The sequence below is a fragment of the Labrus bergylta genome, chromosome 20 (genome assembly GCF_963930695.1).
Source record: "Labrus bergylta chromosome 20, fLabBer1.1, whole genome shotgun sequence".
Classification (NCBI taxonomy): Eukaryota; Metazoa; Chordata; class Actinopteri; order Labriformes; family Labridae; genus Labrus; species Labrus bergylta.
Window position 1 is genome coordinate 10,275,524 of NC_089214.1, and position 17,360 is coordinate 10,292,883.

The window sequence follows — 17,360 nt, forward strand, 5'->3', positions numbered from 1 at the left end:
CAGTTCTCACATAATAGCTGTGTCGTGATGTAATCATTATTGTGGGCCATGTAGTTCCCACCTCTACAGTAAATACTTGCCTGCTCGACCAAGTCTGCAGATGTGGGACGCCGACACTAGCCAGCGAAACATCTGACTCGATAAAATAATGAACACACGGTCACATTATTGTCATTTTCACAGACAGCATCCAAACTGAATCTGCTTCACAGACGTCTGGAGCAGACATCATATCCAACAGGACGCGTGTCTCTCTTTTGTTCATTAACAGAATATGAACACAGGGGTCGGCTCTTAAAAAAACAAAAAAAAAACAATGGAAAGCTTTTCTTTTGGTACTCTCTTTTTCAAGGGGACAGCAACAAGATTTGGCTTGTTTTTTATTCGGGACGGTCTAAATCAAATCTATAAATTAAGTTACCACATTAGTCAAAATCAAATGAAAATGATCCAGCTGACAGCTGGAAATGTGGCGTGTTGACGTGCCTGAGGGATTCCGGGTAACCAGTTTGTTTTATTTTATTTGTACATGTTTCATTTTATTTTCTCGTTTCATTTTCGGTTAGGTATTGAAAGCACTTTGAGGTAACGTCATAAACAAACTCCAGAAAATAAACCCTTCAACTTAAAGTTTAAAACTAAGCAACAAAAGCAAGAAAACCCTTTAACACCTACAAAGTCTTTTTGTTTCAGCAGATACACAACAGATGGTTGATTTTTTTTTTATCTTTGCTAAAAGGTGCTCTATGAACAACAATATACTTACAGCTCTACACGTTGTGATCTACTGTTAATACTGAAGAGAGGAAACACATTTGCTCTTTCGGGAGTTGACTGCAGAGTATGGAATGTTTGAATTCCTCCTCGTCTGGTCCATCTCTAAGAAATCTATTAAATAAGCATTAAAGAGACACACAAATAGATCGCACCCAAATGATAAATTGGCTTACTATGGACACAGATAAAGCTACAGCATTATAATAACTTAGAATACTTAATTAAAATTAATATCAAAGCGGTTTAAGACCACTGAAATACCAGGAGGCTTTTTTAAATCTAAAGGGTTGTTAATCCTACAGACTCCAAACTAACCATGATGCATCACATAATTGGTGAATATTTGCCTTGTTAACGAGTAAAAAATAAAGTTACATAAAAAAGGTCTCGGAAAGGTTAACACAGAACATTCACTGCTGGAGTTCAGCTTTTAAAACCCTGCGCCCCGTGTATAATATCTTATTAGATTAGCTTGGCCCTGAATTCGTTTCTTATGGACTAGTTCACCAGCGGAGTGGAAGCAGCTCTCAGTTTGTCTTTCCTGCCCTCAACAGGCCAGTTTATATCATTTATTTATTTTGTCTAACCTTTACTTTGAAAGGACGACGTCAGTTTGGTGCATGACGTCGTTCCATTTTTATTACATTTCCTCTGCATACCTGGCTGACATTCCACACATTATTCAAAGGTACAATGAGACATGTCACACATCACAAAGAGCCTCACTGGCGGTCGCTAGCCTTCTGTGGGAACTTCCTTTGAAATATTCAAAAAATGCTTGTGGTCTGAACATAGAAACTGACATTAAATTAGCCAAAAGTTAGCTTGGGGGGGTTGCTTCTCTGTGAGATGCGTTTCCTTCTGTGGGAGAGGACAAGTAACAGGGAGGAAACATGGTTACTGGCGGATACAAACACTGGGAGCAGAATGTTTCCAGTTGGGTTTTGCCAACACAAAGGATCCAAGAGTCTGATCCAGAATGAGAGAGTAAGCTGTGGGCTCTGTCCAGTATGATCTGATGCTCAGTGGTGGTGAATGGAGTGGGTGTGATCCATGTAATAACAAGTCCTCTTTCCCTCGGGAAGTTACCAAAACAATAGCTCTGCTGGTGAACCGGACCGTCATCATAACACCAAGCTTCCCAGCTGAGCAGAATGGCTGTATCAAACATCACCCTAGAATGAAAAAGCTTACAGTTTCTCCTCAACAGTTTCTGTTACAGTGAGGGCTCAGAGGTGGGTTAAGGTCTCGGGGGCCTGGCTTGATGCTGCCATGTTGAGTAGAAGTTTGTTTTCAGGCTGATATGGACTATCACATATGTATGGAACACTCTACAGAATGTCGGAAAAGGTTTGATATTAATTTAGGAGGCGTCCACAACGAGTATGGAAAACACCAACTTGTTTGGATTTATTAGCATAACTAAATCAGTTATTGCTATTTCATTAAAAAAAAAAAAAAAAAAAAAAAAGGGGAAAACAAAACCTTCTGCAAAATCCATTTCCAAATCAGTTGCTGGTTGTGATCTCTTGACTTAACTCTGTGCTGCAGTCCAACCTTGAAATGGCTTTACCCGTCTTAAGCCCATGCTGACAATTTGTGTCACACACGGCAGAGGAAAATGCCACAGAACTGGTTTTCTTACACAAAAGGGGCTTTATCTATGTGTGCATGCTAAATTGCTGGGAAGTATCTTGTGGGGTGCCACACAGATCAAATTTTCCAAGAAACTAAGGGGTGTAGAAATGGGTTCAAGTTAAGTCTTTAAAAAAAAAAACAAGTTTAATTTAGGGCATAAAGAATGAACCTTTTTAAGAACAGATTCCCTGTAGAGGAAGCGTGCATCACTTGAGCAAACCAGAGGCATAGACTAACTGATTTGGGAGGACAATACTTTGCTTATAGGTTGAGCTTTTTTTTTTTTCCCCCCCTTCCTTTTCCTGGAACAGGGCAGCTAAAGGTAGGATGAGGTCGGCTATTTGTGGGATGGGATATTTCAGAACTTCATAAGTAAAAGCTGTCACTCAAAAAGGTCAACCAACCTGTCAGATAATCAGAAATAAGAAAAGGTGAAGCATGGTTTCCTGTTAGACTGGAGGGTTTAAAAGAGAAATGTAAGCATTCCTTAAAGGAAAATATTGAATTGTATACCTTAAAAAAAAACATGTCTAGATTATAATTAGCCTTATACCGTAATTATTTTGCTTGTAGGTCCAATCCATCACAGTACAAAGTATAAATGATGATGTTACTCAGCATATTATCAAATGGCTTTTCCTATTTTCTGTGAGGGACGTGGTTTGAAGCCCCATAATACTTATTAATCCCCCTCCAAAGAGCGCTCGCATAACTGGATTAATTCTGGCAGTAAATTGCCCAAAACAATACCCTCACTCCAGGAAGGGCCAGGAAGTATAATCTCTGGACTGTTGCAGTGGCAACACAAGTGTTTTGGAAAAAGTTCAGCGTTTAAAGATCCCGTGAATTTTTTTTAATTGGAAATGGGCGTGAGTATGAGTGAAACATGGTCTGTGTGTCCCATACTCTACTCCAGGGATGGGGCAACTTTGGTCACAGCAAAGGGCCACATTCATTTAATTCTCACTGCCAGAGGGGCCAAATTGTAGTATACAAAAACGATTACAGTCAATTTTTGTTCTCCAATTTAACTCAACATATACCAGTGATCAAACATTATCATGGACATACTTCTGGTTTTCATGATTTCATGGCATATTTAGTCATGTTTTCTTCATGTATGTAAAGATTGACCTGAGGGCCACGTTGAGGGTCGATGGGGGGGGGGGGGGGGGGCCGCATGTGACCCACCCCTGCTCTACTCTGTAAAACACTGTTTTCCCAACATGAACCAACTTTTCAGAATAGAGTCCCTTCTGTTCGGTTCTGTGTCAAAATACAAAGGGGACAAATTTAAAAAAAGAAGAAGCCGACAATATTTTTTTTATTAAATACAACGCCATTTCATTAAGTGTTAAGCTACCTGTATACATGAATAACCCGACTCTTCAATGAAAAGTGTTTTTTTTCACTAAATACCCTTAAAAAAAAAAAAAAAAAAAAAAAAAGACAAGTAACGTTATAAGGCTCGTTTAGGATTTCGGCACATCCCCGGCGGACGGGGTGACAAGAAACCGTACAGAGTCCCAACACCGCCCGGGTAGGATGTTAACCTGCCACACGCGGTGAACTTAACCTAGCTCAAGCGAAAGAAGATGCTTCCTTTACACTACAGATAATGGGGCTAATGTTAGATGTGCTAAGCAGCCCCTTTCTTAGTGATTTAACAGCAGATACACACACTGTCGGTTAAACACACGTTCAGCGAACAAGCGGAGGATCACATACCAATCACCTCGTGTAGCTCATAATCATCTTTGTTGATGGACCAGGGTTGAGAGCTCAGGTCCTCCGACATGGCTGAGGAGTCTGCTGGGGTCGTGCAATACGTGAAACGATGGTGAATCCAAAGACTGTCCGTAAAAATAAAAAAAAAGAAGTCAAAGTAATCCAAACAGGACCAACAAGGGCGACACTTCCCCTTCTTTGAGAATCCTGCAGCACTCCTGTCATTCCCAAAGTTTGACACTAGCCTCGCAGCCCCGCCTACCGCATTCCGACTGAGCAAATGTGGACCCCTCCGGCAGACATATTGGATGAGGCACTCAGGACCCCGCGCTGCGCTTCTGAGTCCTTCAGTTCGTGTGTGTATAAGTAAATCACAATTAACACTTGTGGCTTGTTGACTGGGCTCGTTCAACGCCGAGCAGACACTAACCAGACACCAGAACTTTAACTTGTTATGCACGTTAACTTCAAAAGCATTTAGGAATATCGCATTTAGTGTGACTTTGAATTACGTCTCTTGGTTTTTATTTGTGAAGTCACAACAAAACGTTGTTTCGTGCAAGATACCCTGAAATAATTCCGCCACACTCTTCATGGCGGTCAGACTCGAGGGTCCTTTTTTTTTACCCAGGTTGAAGTCTAGAAGGATATTGCACTTCTGCTACACCACATATATTGTCCTCTTCCTTTTTTGTTACTCCGGTTAATTTATCTGATGCCAAGCCCCTACCGGCCCAATAAAGGTTACTTTTGAATAGTACTTTCATCGGCTGAAATTGCTACCTGACAGAATGAGCTCAGGGTGGAAAAAATCTCATTCAGCTACTGCGTGAAAAGAGGCGTGTTGCTACGGAAACATCATGTCCTCTGATTGGACACGACCACGTACGCTGCTCTGTGATTGGATGTAGATGTGTTCGCTGTAAATGCACGAAGGTGCACTTTCTAACACGAGGTTCATTGCACAATCGCGACGCTTGCTGGAGAACAACATCCCATCCTTTTAACCAATGTGCATACGCTCTATAAATAAAATCAGACGGGCACTTGAAAATACAATTTATTAAATGGAGAACATTTTAGACCATTTATACAATGCGGATGACATTTGAAAAAAAACAAAAACATTATCACAGATAATTAAATGTCAGGCCTTAAGGTGACTTTAAGACATAAAAGCTCAGTGCAGGTGTCAACAGTGAAACTGAGCATGTGAAAGTATCACAATCAAAATATCTCTTCCTCTTCCTCTTCAGCTGCGTGTTCCTCAAGAGGTTGACTCATAAAAGGAAGTAAGCCTAAACAAAAAAAAAACAGCCCTTCACAGAGCAGTTAGTACATTTTCTGTAAAAAATAAACTCAAACTTCTCAAATGACTAATACTTAAAAAAATAAAATAAAATGTGCAGTGAGAACTTTGCTAGTACTTGGTGCACTTGAGCACGTAGAGTTCTGTATGAATAAAATTGAGAAATCAATCTTTTCAATAGAAAACACAAATCGAAGCATAATATTATATACTGCATATACACATAAAAAGTGAATCAAAAAACCAGCAGGATAGGGCTCACAAGCAACAATGTTTGGCACTTGTACTTACTGGCAATTGTCCCACATTCTCTTTTATGGAATATAAAGGCACATGTAAAAATGCAATTAACATTTTAGTCCATGATTAGGGAAGTGCGAGAGCTTTGGCCAGCCGTTTCCAGAACCAGGTCTGTGTGCAAGGCCGGGTGTAGTCACATACGGTGAGGAAGCGTAAAATGCTTGGGAATGGCTTTTTCATTGGCTTGTAAACCACTGGGATAAGACGTTTATTTCGGGCTCCTGTAACAGCAAAAAGAAGAAACATTTAGATATATTTATTAAAGGGTAATCTATGGTCAACAGGGTACACCGTGCACAGCCTAAACATGCTCCCAGGTTCTCATGGTTGCAGGATCAAATAATGAAAAAAACAGAAGTCCGTGGCACACTGAAAAGAACTTCACTATATTTTTTATTGATTTATTGACAGTGATTGTGCTGGGCGAACCTGAAGAAGCCACAGGTGAAACGCGTTGTTCGCGCACATTAAAAATATAGTAAAGTTATTTTCAGTGTGCCACAGACGTTTATTAATCAGAAAACAAGTGCTGTTTAACATAAGAGACTCTACTTTACCAGGACAGAGGCTGAGAGCAAACTTGGTCTGAAAGTCACAGGCATCGCTGTCAAGGTATTCATCAGAAATGACCACCACCATTCTTTTGCACCTGCAGAGATTATGCATGTATTAGAATTGTTGCAAACTCATTTAGAGTCTGGGTCGAGGTTTTCAGAAAGTGGGACAGGTTGTCTTAGACTTATTATTGGCAGGTCTTCTATATTACATTTAAATGAAATTCTGCTATTCGGCAAATAAACCTTTAAGTCATTTGTGTGAACTTTACATTTTATGTCCACACAGATTATTGATAAGAGTCAAAGATAGTGATCCACATTTTGTGGGTGGTACACATCCTTTGATAACAGTCACATCTTCATGACTTTTCAAGAGGTACTGTGTGTTGCATCAGAATAAGAAATACAAAATAGGGGCGCGCTGGTGGCGCAATGGTTAAGGGCGCGCGTCCCCTGTGTTGAGACTCTCGTCTTGAGCGGTGGGCCCGGGTTCGCTTTCACCCGTGGCCCTTTTCCGCATGTCATTCCCCGCTCTCTCTCCCTGGTTTCCAACTCTATCCACTGTCCTATCTCTGTATTAAAGGCACGAAAAAGCCCAAAAAATAAATCTTTAAAAAAGAAAAGAAATACAAAGCAGTTTTGATAATAATCCATAGATAAAAAGCCAGCAAAACCAATGTGCTTTTGCTTAGGCTGAACTACCTGCTTGAACCGATAAATCAAAGTGACAGGAGGCTACACCTGCCCCTTGTGTCAGTGTTTTTCTTGTTGGATTAAAAGTAAAAGAAAAAATAACAGAAACACAGAAAAAACAAGAGTAATCACTTGTGAATACCACACCTTTTCTCGATGAGTTCACTCGTGATTGTCCACACACAGGAGCCCGGGAGGACATCTCGGTCAAACACACACAACTTCAGCTTGTGATCCGTCTGCTCCAACTGCTGGATCATCTCATGGACAAAGTCAAAGTCACTCTGGCAGTAGCAGATGAAGGCATCAAACAGCTCAGGAGCACCTGCATTCAATAAAGATTCATTTAAATCAGCAACACAACTATTTCCATCCTTATAAGGTCAAATGGATTTCAAAAGGACTAGACTATATTCTGCAGAAGCATAATAACAACATCGCTATCTGTGTAAGGTAGTGAAGATGGGTTCTCAATTTTTACCACTGCTTATTATGTCTAACCAGAAGAAATGTATTCTGGTCTAAGAGGGGCTGTATATCCTAAAGGCAGCTCTACGATTACTTGTTCAAAAGCAGTGATTATTAACGTTGTGCCAAATCATAATACAGTATGTGTTTCTGATGTAATCAACGCAAGCTGCAAAAGGGACTCAGTTGCGTTGGTTTGGTTTATGAAAAGTTTACAAGAAAAGCTTTTCCAAAAATACTGACCTTCTGGGTCATCCTCGAGGGTGATACCGATCCTCTCTGGGGCAGGCCGAGGGAGACAGCTGTCAACTTCATGAACCTGAACAGGGGGCTCGGCCTTCTTCTTAAGACTCTCAAAATATTTTCTCACATCCTCATCTGGCACAACAAAGATGTGATATGAACAAACACACACGTTAGCATGCAGTAAAGTGGGAGTTGGGTGTCGCTGAAATAAGTAGCCTACAAATTCAGCTCGAGTTGAATATTATCATCAGCTTTTGATTACACTAAAAACAACCTTCATTTGGGTAAATGTTATTTCATACATGCTGAATCATGTGTGGACAGACTTTTTTTTTTTTTTAAGTAATAAGAGAATTCAGCTTGTCAACATTTAGGTCACTGTTATAAGCTCACTTTTCCATACCATGTGTTTTAATGATACAATACAATGCAAACTATGTTACATTAATGATGGCTATTATATGAAAAGTAGGCTACTGAAGTAAAAAGAAAAAAAACTACAGACTTTCAGTCATATTTTAACCCAAAACTGCTACAAAGGAACCAACACTTTTCCCGTGCATTTTTTTTTGCAACTTGGACAGTATCAGGAGTTTGCATGCAACTTTTGGTAATGAAAAACTAGAAAATGCCCCCAAAGTGTGCCTATATGACTTCTACTAGTGTTGCCTTTATATCCAAAGATGTATCAGATATATCGTATCGAAGTCTAAAAATCTAGTATCGCCACAAACTATTACTGTGAACTTAGTTAAGAAATCATTTCTTCATGTAGCCTACAGAAGTTGAGTTCAGCTTTAAATGTCTTATTATGCTTTATGATGCATGTGTACCAGTAACATAAGCATTCTAGGTTGAAGGAAACAATCAGAAATGTGTCTTAAACTGACCTATCAGAGGACGCAGATCCTCCACAATGTCTTTCCTCTCCTTCTCGGTCAGAATAGACAGCAGCTTCCCCACTGTCGCATCCGTGGATCGAGCCTGCCAGTCGTCCAGAACCGTTTTTGTCGGACTTTTTGACCTTTCAAAGTTCTTTATCTCCAGATATGAGTAGCCCACGGCCTCTGCAACAGCCGCCCAGTCCGAAGCCACTGTGTTTTTGGGGTTCAGATAAAGTCCCAACTTATTCCTCACGGTGACGTTCAGGGCGACGAGGGGGACAGACATCAGGTGCGAGTCGATAAACTCCATGTTTGAAAAGGAATGAAGAACTACGATGATGTTGGGGGCATGGAAAGTTTGTTGTGAAGAAATGAGTTCACCTGACAAGAGAACACGGAAGTGATGTCAACTGGTCTACACGCGGATTGCGTCACACGTGGGAGGAGAGATGCCGCTGGCTCTTTCCTGTAAGGGTGAGGTCGTCTATTAACTTCCATTATTGTATTTTGGTGACCAGGAAGAAAGCTTCCCTTTTATTTATGTGTGAAATGCGTTGTAACACAAGAATGTGGAGGTGAAGTCACCGAAGTGAGTGTTGTATTACATCCGTTACCTTTTGTTTCTTTGTCCACATCCAAAGCTGAAACAGAAATCTGTGCATCCTTCCTTTACAAATATTAACTGTAACTCTTCAATTAACTTCAGTATTCAGCATCATATTGAGACATTTTGAGTACTAATTTCATATAAAAAAAAAAAGATCACAAGACACAAACTGTGAAAGTGAAGGCACTTTATTCAAAACTGTCATAAATATGCAAAACTGCAAAAGTTTAATAAAAAAAAAAAGCAACATCAGGTATATTCCTGAACAAAAACAGGAAACTTAGATGATAAACATTGCCTCAAAACCACAAGCTGAAAGTTCCAGGTAACTAATTCACTGAACTTAAAACCACATTGTAGCTTTTAGAGTTGCTTCAGGGTAACAGGAAACATGAGTGCGTACAAGGTGCTCAATGAGCACTACTTGGTGGCCCATATAGATAAGACAAGTATGCAAGTGTTAGAAGGACCATGCATTTCCCTTAAATCCTCATTACACTACTTCCCTCTATAAAAAAAAAAAAAACACATGTCACTGTGCATCACATGTTTTAGAGCAGCAGTCCACGTTGTTGTATCACTGAAGCTTCTGTCCATGAGGCATACTTCAGTGTGTGCTCAGCTTTTGCTTGGAGGCAGGTCACAGGTTTTTGCTCTTTGAGAAGTAGAAATCAATGCCTCTGTCTCGATGTTGTTTTGGAGTGTGAGATGGGCCTTTCTTTCCTCTTGGTGAAGGCCCTGCTCCACTCTGGAAAAGAAGCAAAACAAAAATTAGCTGTCACTTTTTAAATAAAATAACAGAAACAATGGAGGTATCACTGAAAGTCCAATTCAATAGCTGTTGTTTTTTCACAGTAACAATTTTAAAAGTAACTGATCGCCACTGATGGAAGAAGTTTCTATAAACCTAAGCAATGCACAGAAACCTCAATGTCAAAATACTCCAATACAGGTAAAAGCTCTGCATTGAAACTTCCACTGAAACAAAGCATTATCAGAAAGAAGCACTTGACATTTTAAAGTCTTTCACTAGCTCTGCACAACAATTGTTAACTAAGTCATATATGATAACATTACTATACATTAAATTATGACATCATATCAGGCTGGACATCTTGAAGTTCATTTTGAAACTCCTGGGATGAACTTTAGGGTTTTGTCACTAATGGCGCCCCTTATGGATGAAGTGTAATTCTTATCTCTCTGCCGATGTCTTCCTGTACATGAAAGTCGTGTTTTCTGACCAAAAAAAAAAAATCCCATCTTTTTTTTTTTTTTTTTTTTTAAATGTCTAATGCGCAGCTCTCAATCAGTCTTTGGAATGGGAAAAAAAGGCTTTTCTGCAGGTGGCTGTTAACCACCTAGCTCACTGCAGGGGTAAGAGGCGTGTCAAATAACTACATCAGTCTTGTTGCTGATGGTCTAGTTTGCTTTGGTAGGGTCATATAGAGGCATTAGTGTTAATATCAGTCTAACTTAAAAACTCCTCATTGTAGCTTTTACTATTTTCAAACACTCCAATTGTTCCTCACTCATGGGTTGAAAAAAAGGACCAAAAAAACTCTGCAATATAAATAAGTTTTCAGGGTTTAGGACTTTCTGTCAGCATTTATTTTTGTAAATTCTAGATAAATTGATGTCATTGAATAATTTGTTAAACTGTCAGGAAGTCTAGAGAACTGATAAAAGTTTGAAATCAAATCCAGACCATCCCTTTCTTTGTAAAAGCTAAAAGGGTTTCTGGAAACACCAGTTAAACATTTAACAATACTTATAAGCCAAACCACCAGCAGCACGTAGACATACGACACACTTCCTTTTTCTAAAACACCCACCGGTTTCTTGTTAACGTGTCTGCTCCACTCAGGCGCCATGACGACGGGGGTGGGGTACGTTTCACCGAGGGACACCTGAGCGTGTGACAGCGCGGCACTGCTGAGGGTCCAGGGCGCGTGTGCGTCTGCTCCCCTGATGCCCTGCAGCTCAGGAACCCACTGGCGCACATAGTCACCCTGCAGCAGAGGCAGTTTCATCACCACAATGTGACAGCAGTACAATCACAAAGAAAAAAAAAAGGGCCTCAGACTTTTTGTGTTCTTTTTTTTGCAAACATTAAAAAGCCCCAGACAAAATTTCTCATATGTCCATTTGACATACATTACTGTCATAGTCCAGGCCTTGCTTGATCATGTTGAACTTGCGGTTTTCTCTGGGGTCGTTTCCTATGCCAGCGCTGTATAACCAGTTGCCATAGTTGCTGCAGACATCGTGGTCAATCTGTGGAGGCATATACAAAAATGAATGCATTCAGCAATAAAATCTACTTTATCGATCATTAAAAATTGCTGAAACTATACATTAGATGTGTGCTGTTGTGCCCATAATTATATCCTAAAAATATTTTTTTTAACAATTCAAACACTCCAAACAGATTTTGAAACCCGGCCTCGACTAATTACCAGAAGATACTCAAACCACTCGGCTCCCATCCTCCAGTCCAGGCCAAGGTCCTTAGTGAGAAAGCTTGCAACATTTTGCCGCCCCCTGTTGGACATGAAGCCCGTCAACGCCAGCTCTCTCATGTTGGCGTCCACAAAGGGCACTCCTGTCCGCCCCTCTGTAATTAGAAATGAGACATATAACGCACCTCTTAAGATACTTCTTTTGTGTTTAAATAAAGAACAGTTTATGAACAATGAGGAGTAAAAGGTGCAAACCTTTCCATGCGTCGAAAAGCTTCTTGTCCTTTTTCCATGAAACAGATTTGTCCTGAAGTCCTGGTAAAAAGGTAAAAATGTACTTTGAGTTTGAATTGCCAGTGACGGAAGAAGTATTCATGTAAAGTTTGGAGAGATTTGAAAACTTGAACTTGTCTCACCTTTGATTTGAAACAGTCTGTTTCCATACTTGACAGCCACAAACTTGAAGTAATCCCTCCACAAAAGTTCAAAAATGACCCTGAAAGACCCAGAGAATGTCTCATGTTATTTGGGTGCAGCGATAGGCCTGTGATAAAACATGTAATGTACCTATCATTAACATTAAGACAAATTCTAGTTTTTAAATATCAGCTACAGAGACAGCAGTGAGATTGCGCACAGCAGCATGAGGTTGGAGATGGAGGGATCCATTTATTTTGAGTTTCTGCGTGAAGTTCAGAAGCAAAAGTAACATTTACAGAAGAGGTTTTTTTGAACGTAGTGCTTGCTTTTGCGGGAGATGCGAGATGTTTCATATTTTGTGTGCATGTTTTTTGTGATTGCATGTGGAGTTCCAGGAACTGTGTTTATGCAGTAGCGAAATACTGTAACTCCAAACTCACCAGTACGTGCTCTGGTTGGCTGTTCGCTCCCTTTCATACTGCTGGATCTGATGATAAATATACCTGGGTGAAATGCAACCCATCGCCAACCTGGAGGATTGCCAGGGGGAGCAGCATTAGAGATGTATTTATAGGACTGAGTAAGATGGAACATTAAACTGTAGTAGGCATTCAGTAGTAAACTAAATGATAGAATAAAACTCACCAGGGTGCAAATTTAGTGGAATAATCCACACCCATCAAGCCATTACGAGTCTCCTTGTAAGTTGCCACCGCATTCTACAAAACATACAGTCTTTATTACACCTACAGAACATGTAAGTTACATGTATTGTCATTAAGAAAACAGCAGCCACTTCAGATTTGTGATTGATGGTGTACTTACAGTGTCCCAGAAATAGTGCTTGAGTCTGGCCAGAGCCGGACTCTCACCACCACTGCAGGGGAAGGCTGAGCGAGGATCACTCAAAGGCTCTATGAGAAAATAACAAGAGAAGCATTTCAGCATCAGACTCGTTTCATACATGCTGAATACTCCCTAATGTACATTTAGACACACTGAGCCATAAAAGCTTAATCATATACGTGGATATCAGCGGGCTCGCTTGCTGGCATTTAATGAGGAAAATCTGTGCGCAGCAGTTTGCCTATTGAATTTTGAAATGCAAGCAATGTGGTTTGACTCAATAAAGGCACTGCATAAAATGAGCATTTTATGCCTCCCACTTGCAAACAGCATGTAAAGGCATTTCTGCAAAAGCCAATTTAATAAGCACATCAAATAAGAACGTGATAAAACGAGGCACGTAAAAAAAGTGTACATGATGTTACAGATGCACCACAGAGACACAAAGGCAAAGTGCAAGATACGTTAAGGATAAGGATCCCAGGCAGCGTTTTTCTGTTGAGAAGACATTTAAAGAACTGGCTCAAAAGTTAAAGTTTTTTTATGTTTGGACCAGATTTCACAGTGAAATCGGCTTCTGTTACTAGATTCATCACACGCACAGATTTTTAAGATGCAGCTCACATTTACAGCAGCTGAAGTTATTTTGTAAATGAGAAGAGCATTACAGTCACCAACGACGAAAAAAATAAATGCACGCAGGAGTAGACCTGTGGCAAATGCACAAAGACCCATTTTTAATTTTGATGCTCTTCTTCACCTTCAGCCATCGATCCCTGTAAACCCCTGCTCCTGTCGGGTGTCCAATAACTACGTCAGCACCCAGGGGTCTTTCTGTCTATAGCTAGTCAGAGCTGTAGGGCTTAGGTACCAGCAAATGTGCAATCTTTATTTTCTTCTGAGGAGGAGAATGTTTAAAACTGCTGTCTTTCCGAAGTCTCCAAATTTCCCTTTTAACATTTGAACAGCCCATAAAGTGCTGTAAATTTATTTCATGAACAATAAAATGGATTGAAACCACCCACTGCTGCATCATGATTTTGGAAAATTTGATGCAACAAATATCATTTCCATCGCCCTTACGATGCTTAAATGAACAATTCATCAGGTTTTTAAAACAGAAATGGGTGTGTGACACGTTGGTCTTATAACAATATTTTAACCGGTTGAAAATGGATGAAAAGAGGTCTTGGATGAACCGACCTAATTACTTTTTTTGTCCAACAAAATGTCGAAGTTGACAACGATGTTGTTAGTACTCACTGGGTAGACTCACCTGTTTGTAGTAGGTCCTCTGCTGTGGGGATAGCGCCCTCCTCCAGCCCTTGGGGGAGGGGCTTCAGCTGCTCAGGGGTTGGTAACAAAGGCCTCACCCTGCTCTGGGTCTCCACTGCCTTCCTGAACTGTGTGTACACATCAGGCAGTCTACCAAAAAAAGGAGGAAAATGTATGAGATCTTTTAAGCATTCACACGTCTCAGAGTATGGCTTGAATAAGAAATAGGATACTGGACAGAACTTGTATATTTTGTCTGAGGTGAGTCATCTCCTTTCTGACCTGGACATGTGGGGGAATGGCAGATCATCTCTGTGGAACAACGTAGACCCCCAGCAGGTGTGTACTTTGACCTTCATCTGCGCACAGACATCCTTCACTCTGCTCTCCACATTCAGTTCTTCTGAAGTGACCTAAAACATGCGGCAGATCTACATGAGCATCACAAGACAGTGTGCTAAAGTAGTGATAATTACAATAAGAAAATACCGTATGAAGCTACCTCTTCATGGAAAGCCACGGTGCTGACAGAGCCCAGCTGCTTGATGAGGTCAGCAACTACCTCCTCTGGCTTCCCCTGTCTAACCACCAGGTTGCTGTCACACACGCACAAAATAAAAGGTCCCAGTTAATACATACACAAGGCAAGCTGCATCCTGGGTAGAGAGCAAAGTAATTTTCCGCCAATACAGCACATGAGTTAATGTAAAGATAAACCCCTACAGGCCCAGATACTTTTACATATACAGTACATTAGCTTTATCTTGGAAGGCTGGAATCAAGGCCAGCAATGAATGCATGTATGTAACAATAAAAGGTAAAAAAAAAAAAAAAAAAAAAGATCAAAATCCTTTTTTTAACCTGGTAAATATAATACTCAGCAAACACTGAGCTGAACTGTATAGAAAGTCTACAATGTAAATAATGCAGCAGATACAGAAATTGGAGTCATATATCCTGGAAGATGCACAACAGCATAGTCACCTGCCCTTGTTGAGTAACGTGTTTCTGAGGTCCCTGATACTCTCCAGTAAGAAGCGCAGGCGGAAAGGTCCAGTTTTTGGCAGGTTGTAGTTGTATGTTCCAACATAATGTCTGGGATCAAAGCAGTACAGTGGGACTATGTGCTCTGCATTTCTTTGAGCCCAGTGGAAAAGCTGCACATAAAGAGATATCAAGTATGGGTCAGTATTATCATCAACTCTCATACTATTATTACAGCACATTGTTAGTGGCAGCAAACTTTTATTATAGCCTTTAGAGAACATTTGATACAAACTTTAAAAACAATAAAAATGGCTCATGCACCAGACCTGCTGAAGTAAAATAAATAAAATAAACAGTTAGTATTCAAAACACATGAACTTGATGTTTATTTAATGTTTCGAGTCGGCAAAAATATTTTTCATCGCCTACATTTTAATTGAAAAGGTGTATTTTATTTTGAAAAACAGGATTTAATCTTTTTTTTCTTTTTTTATTTCAGCCTGGAGTCCTGTTGTTTTCAAGCATGACTGCACACAAAAAATTGTCTACGAACAATATTTTTACGTGTGCAGTTGTCAAGAACTTGACGAGGCTTTTATTCTGAAATAGCATCGGAAGTGTATCTGTTAATGCTTCTAGCTAAGTGCTAAACTAGCATGAAGCGAGTGGAGATTGTAAATATTAAGTAGATTGCACACTACATAACCTTCACTATTAATCTTGATTCCGGAATGAAAGCAAACAGTTTCAAGAACAGCAAATCGTGTCAAATCGACACTTATAACTGGATGTTTTAAACGTGTTTCAAAGTGATATTATGTCGGATTTCATAACTGACTCGAAACAACAACAATTAATATTCTTACCTCATTGTCGTGGAGCCGCAAGTCGTTTCTCAGTAAACATATGACTGTACGGGAGGTAGACATTGTCGGCGTTTTTTAAAAGGGCTGCAGTAGTTTCAGATAAAAGATAAATGTCCTGTCTGTGTTCAGGGAGCAGCTTGTTTCACTGAGAGCCTTCAGGAGAGTCACGTTTTCAAACACGACGTTACAAAACATCAGGTTTTATAAGCTCGTTGTTTAACAGCTGCTCCGAGCTGAAGGCAAAACTCTATACTATACAGGTTAACCATCTCCTGTGTGCTTTGCTTTCACATAAAACCATACTTTACACTCATATGCTGCTGGTAAACTTCATTGTTTCTACCTACTTTACATTCTGTTCATGGAGGGGGTAGAAAATGAAATTCACTCTGTTACACAGTCAATCTTTACTTCAGTTAAAACTTAAAGTTCATTTATCAGCTTGCTCACATTCAACAAAAAGCACTGTTCAAAACATTTAGATACGATTGCTTAGGTTTGTGCAGTTCAACCAAATATAGAGGAACAAAATAGACAATAATAAGTCTAGGCTACGGAGGACGGGAAATAAATAAATGTATAAATAAATACTGGAATGAATAAATCAAATAATGAATAAATAATTAAATTCGTGAATAAATAAATAAAAACTGGTAAATAAATGGGACATAAATAATTAAATGTCTTAAATGTATTTCTACATTTATTTATTTCCATATTTATTTATTTCTACATTTATTTATTTCCACATTTACTAGTTTCTACATTTATTTATTTCCACATTTATTTATACATTTATTCATTTACATATTTATTTATTTCTACATTTATTTATTTCCACTTTTACTAGTTTCTACATTTATTTATTTCTACATTTCGGTGTCCGTATCATAGGTCCGTATGCTAATGAGGTAGGAGGGACTAACGTCAGTCTCATTCAGGATTGGTCAACTGAGCGATCCAGTCAGATTTATTCCTAACGAGACTTCCTGTTGACATTAAGCAGACTAGCATGGCTTCAACCGGGAGACCGCTGGCAGACCTGCTGCTGCTAGTTATACTATCTAATGGCATACTCAAAATAAACTCACAGTTCTCAAGCTGGTCAGCAACTTCCCGCAGCAGGTCTCCCCGTTGAAGCCATGCTAGTCTGCTTAATGTCAACAGGAAGTCTCCATATGGAAAATAAAGTGGAAATAAATAAATGTAGAAATAAATTTAAGACATTTAATTAGTTATGTCCCATTTATTTACCAGTTTTTATTTATTTATTCAAGCATTTAATTATTTATTTATT

The 17,360-nt window shown here is 39.6% G+C and overlaps 3 protein-coding genes and 1 long non-coding RNA gene across 6 annotated transcripts in view; 1 reads left to right on the forward strand and 3 right to left on the reverse strand.

The window, feature by feature from the left end:
* The window catches only part of oxsr1b (oxidative stress responsive kinase 1b), a 39,239-nt gene extending 34,796 nt beyond the window's left edge, over positions 1-4,443 (reverse strand). The window contains exon 1 of one of the 3 annotated variants that reach the window (XM_065948681.1): positions 4,151-4,443. Coding sequence is in view for 2 of the 3 variants with exons in the window: in XM_065948680.1 (XP_065804752.1) it covers positions 4,144-4,213 (70 nt within the window). In the remaining variant the exon portion in view is untranslated. Of the gene's footprint in view, positions 1-4,143 lie in introns of all 3 variants that reach the window. The other 2 variants (XM_065948680.1, XM_020645577.3) reach the window with 2 other exon arrangements.
* Positions 4,444-5,185: 742 nt separating this feature from the next.
* Positions 5,186-8,910, reverse strand: myd88 (MYD88 innate immune signal transduction adaptor). The gene is made up of 5 exons (XM_020645889.3): positions 8,607-8,910; positions 7,714-7,848; positions 7,150-7,327; positions 6,310-6,401; positions 5,186-5,973 (listed from the first exon to the last, which is right to left on the reverse strand). Exons 1-5 carry the CDS (start codon positions 8,908-8,910, stop codon positions 5,819-5,821), a joined length of 864 nt encoding a protein of 287 aa, XP_020501545.2. The 3' UTR covers positions 5,186-5,818.
* Positions 8,911-8,936: 26 nt separating this feature from the next.
* On the forward strand, positions 8,937-11,904 carry LOC136177183 (uncharacterized). Its single transcript, XR_010664817.1, has 2 exons — positions 8,937-9,074; positions 11,639-11,904. It is a non-coding gene; the product is annotated as an uncharacterized lncRNA (long non-coding RNA).
* cry-dash (cryptochrome DASH) lies at positions 9,380-16,318 on the reverse strand. Its single transcript, XM_020645877.3, has 14 exons — positions 16,064-16,318; positions 15,195-15,367; positions 14,713-14,806; positions 14,493-14,623; positions 14,212-14,360; positions 12,915-13,003; positions 12,735-12,808; positions 12,530-12,619; positions 12,086-12,165; positions 11,925-11,984; positions 11,667-11,824; positions 11,365-11,484; positions 11,043-11,219; positions 9,380-9,955 (listed from the first exon to the last, which is right to left on the reverse strand). Exons 1-14 carry the CDS (start codon positions 16,124-16,126, stop codon positions 9,848-9,850), a joined length of 1,566 nt encoding a protein of 521 aa, XP_020501533.2. The 5' UTR covers positions 16,127-16,318; the 3' UTR covers positions 9,380-9,847.
* Between the last annotated feature and the right edge of the window lie 1,042 nt (positions 16,319-17,360).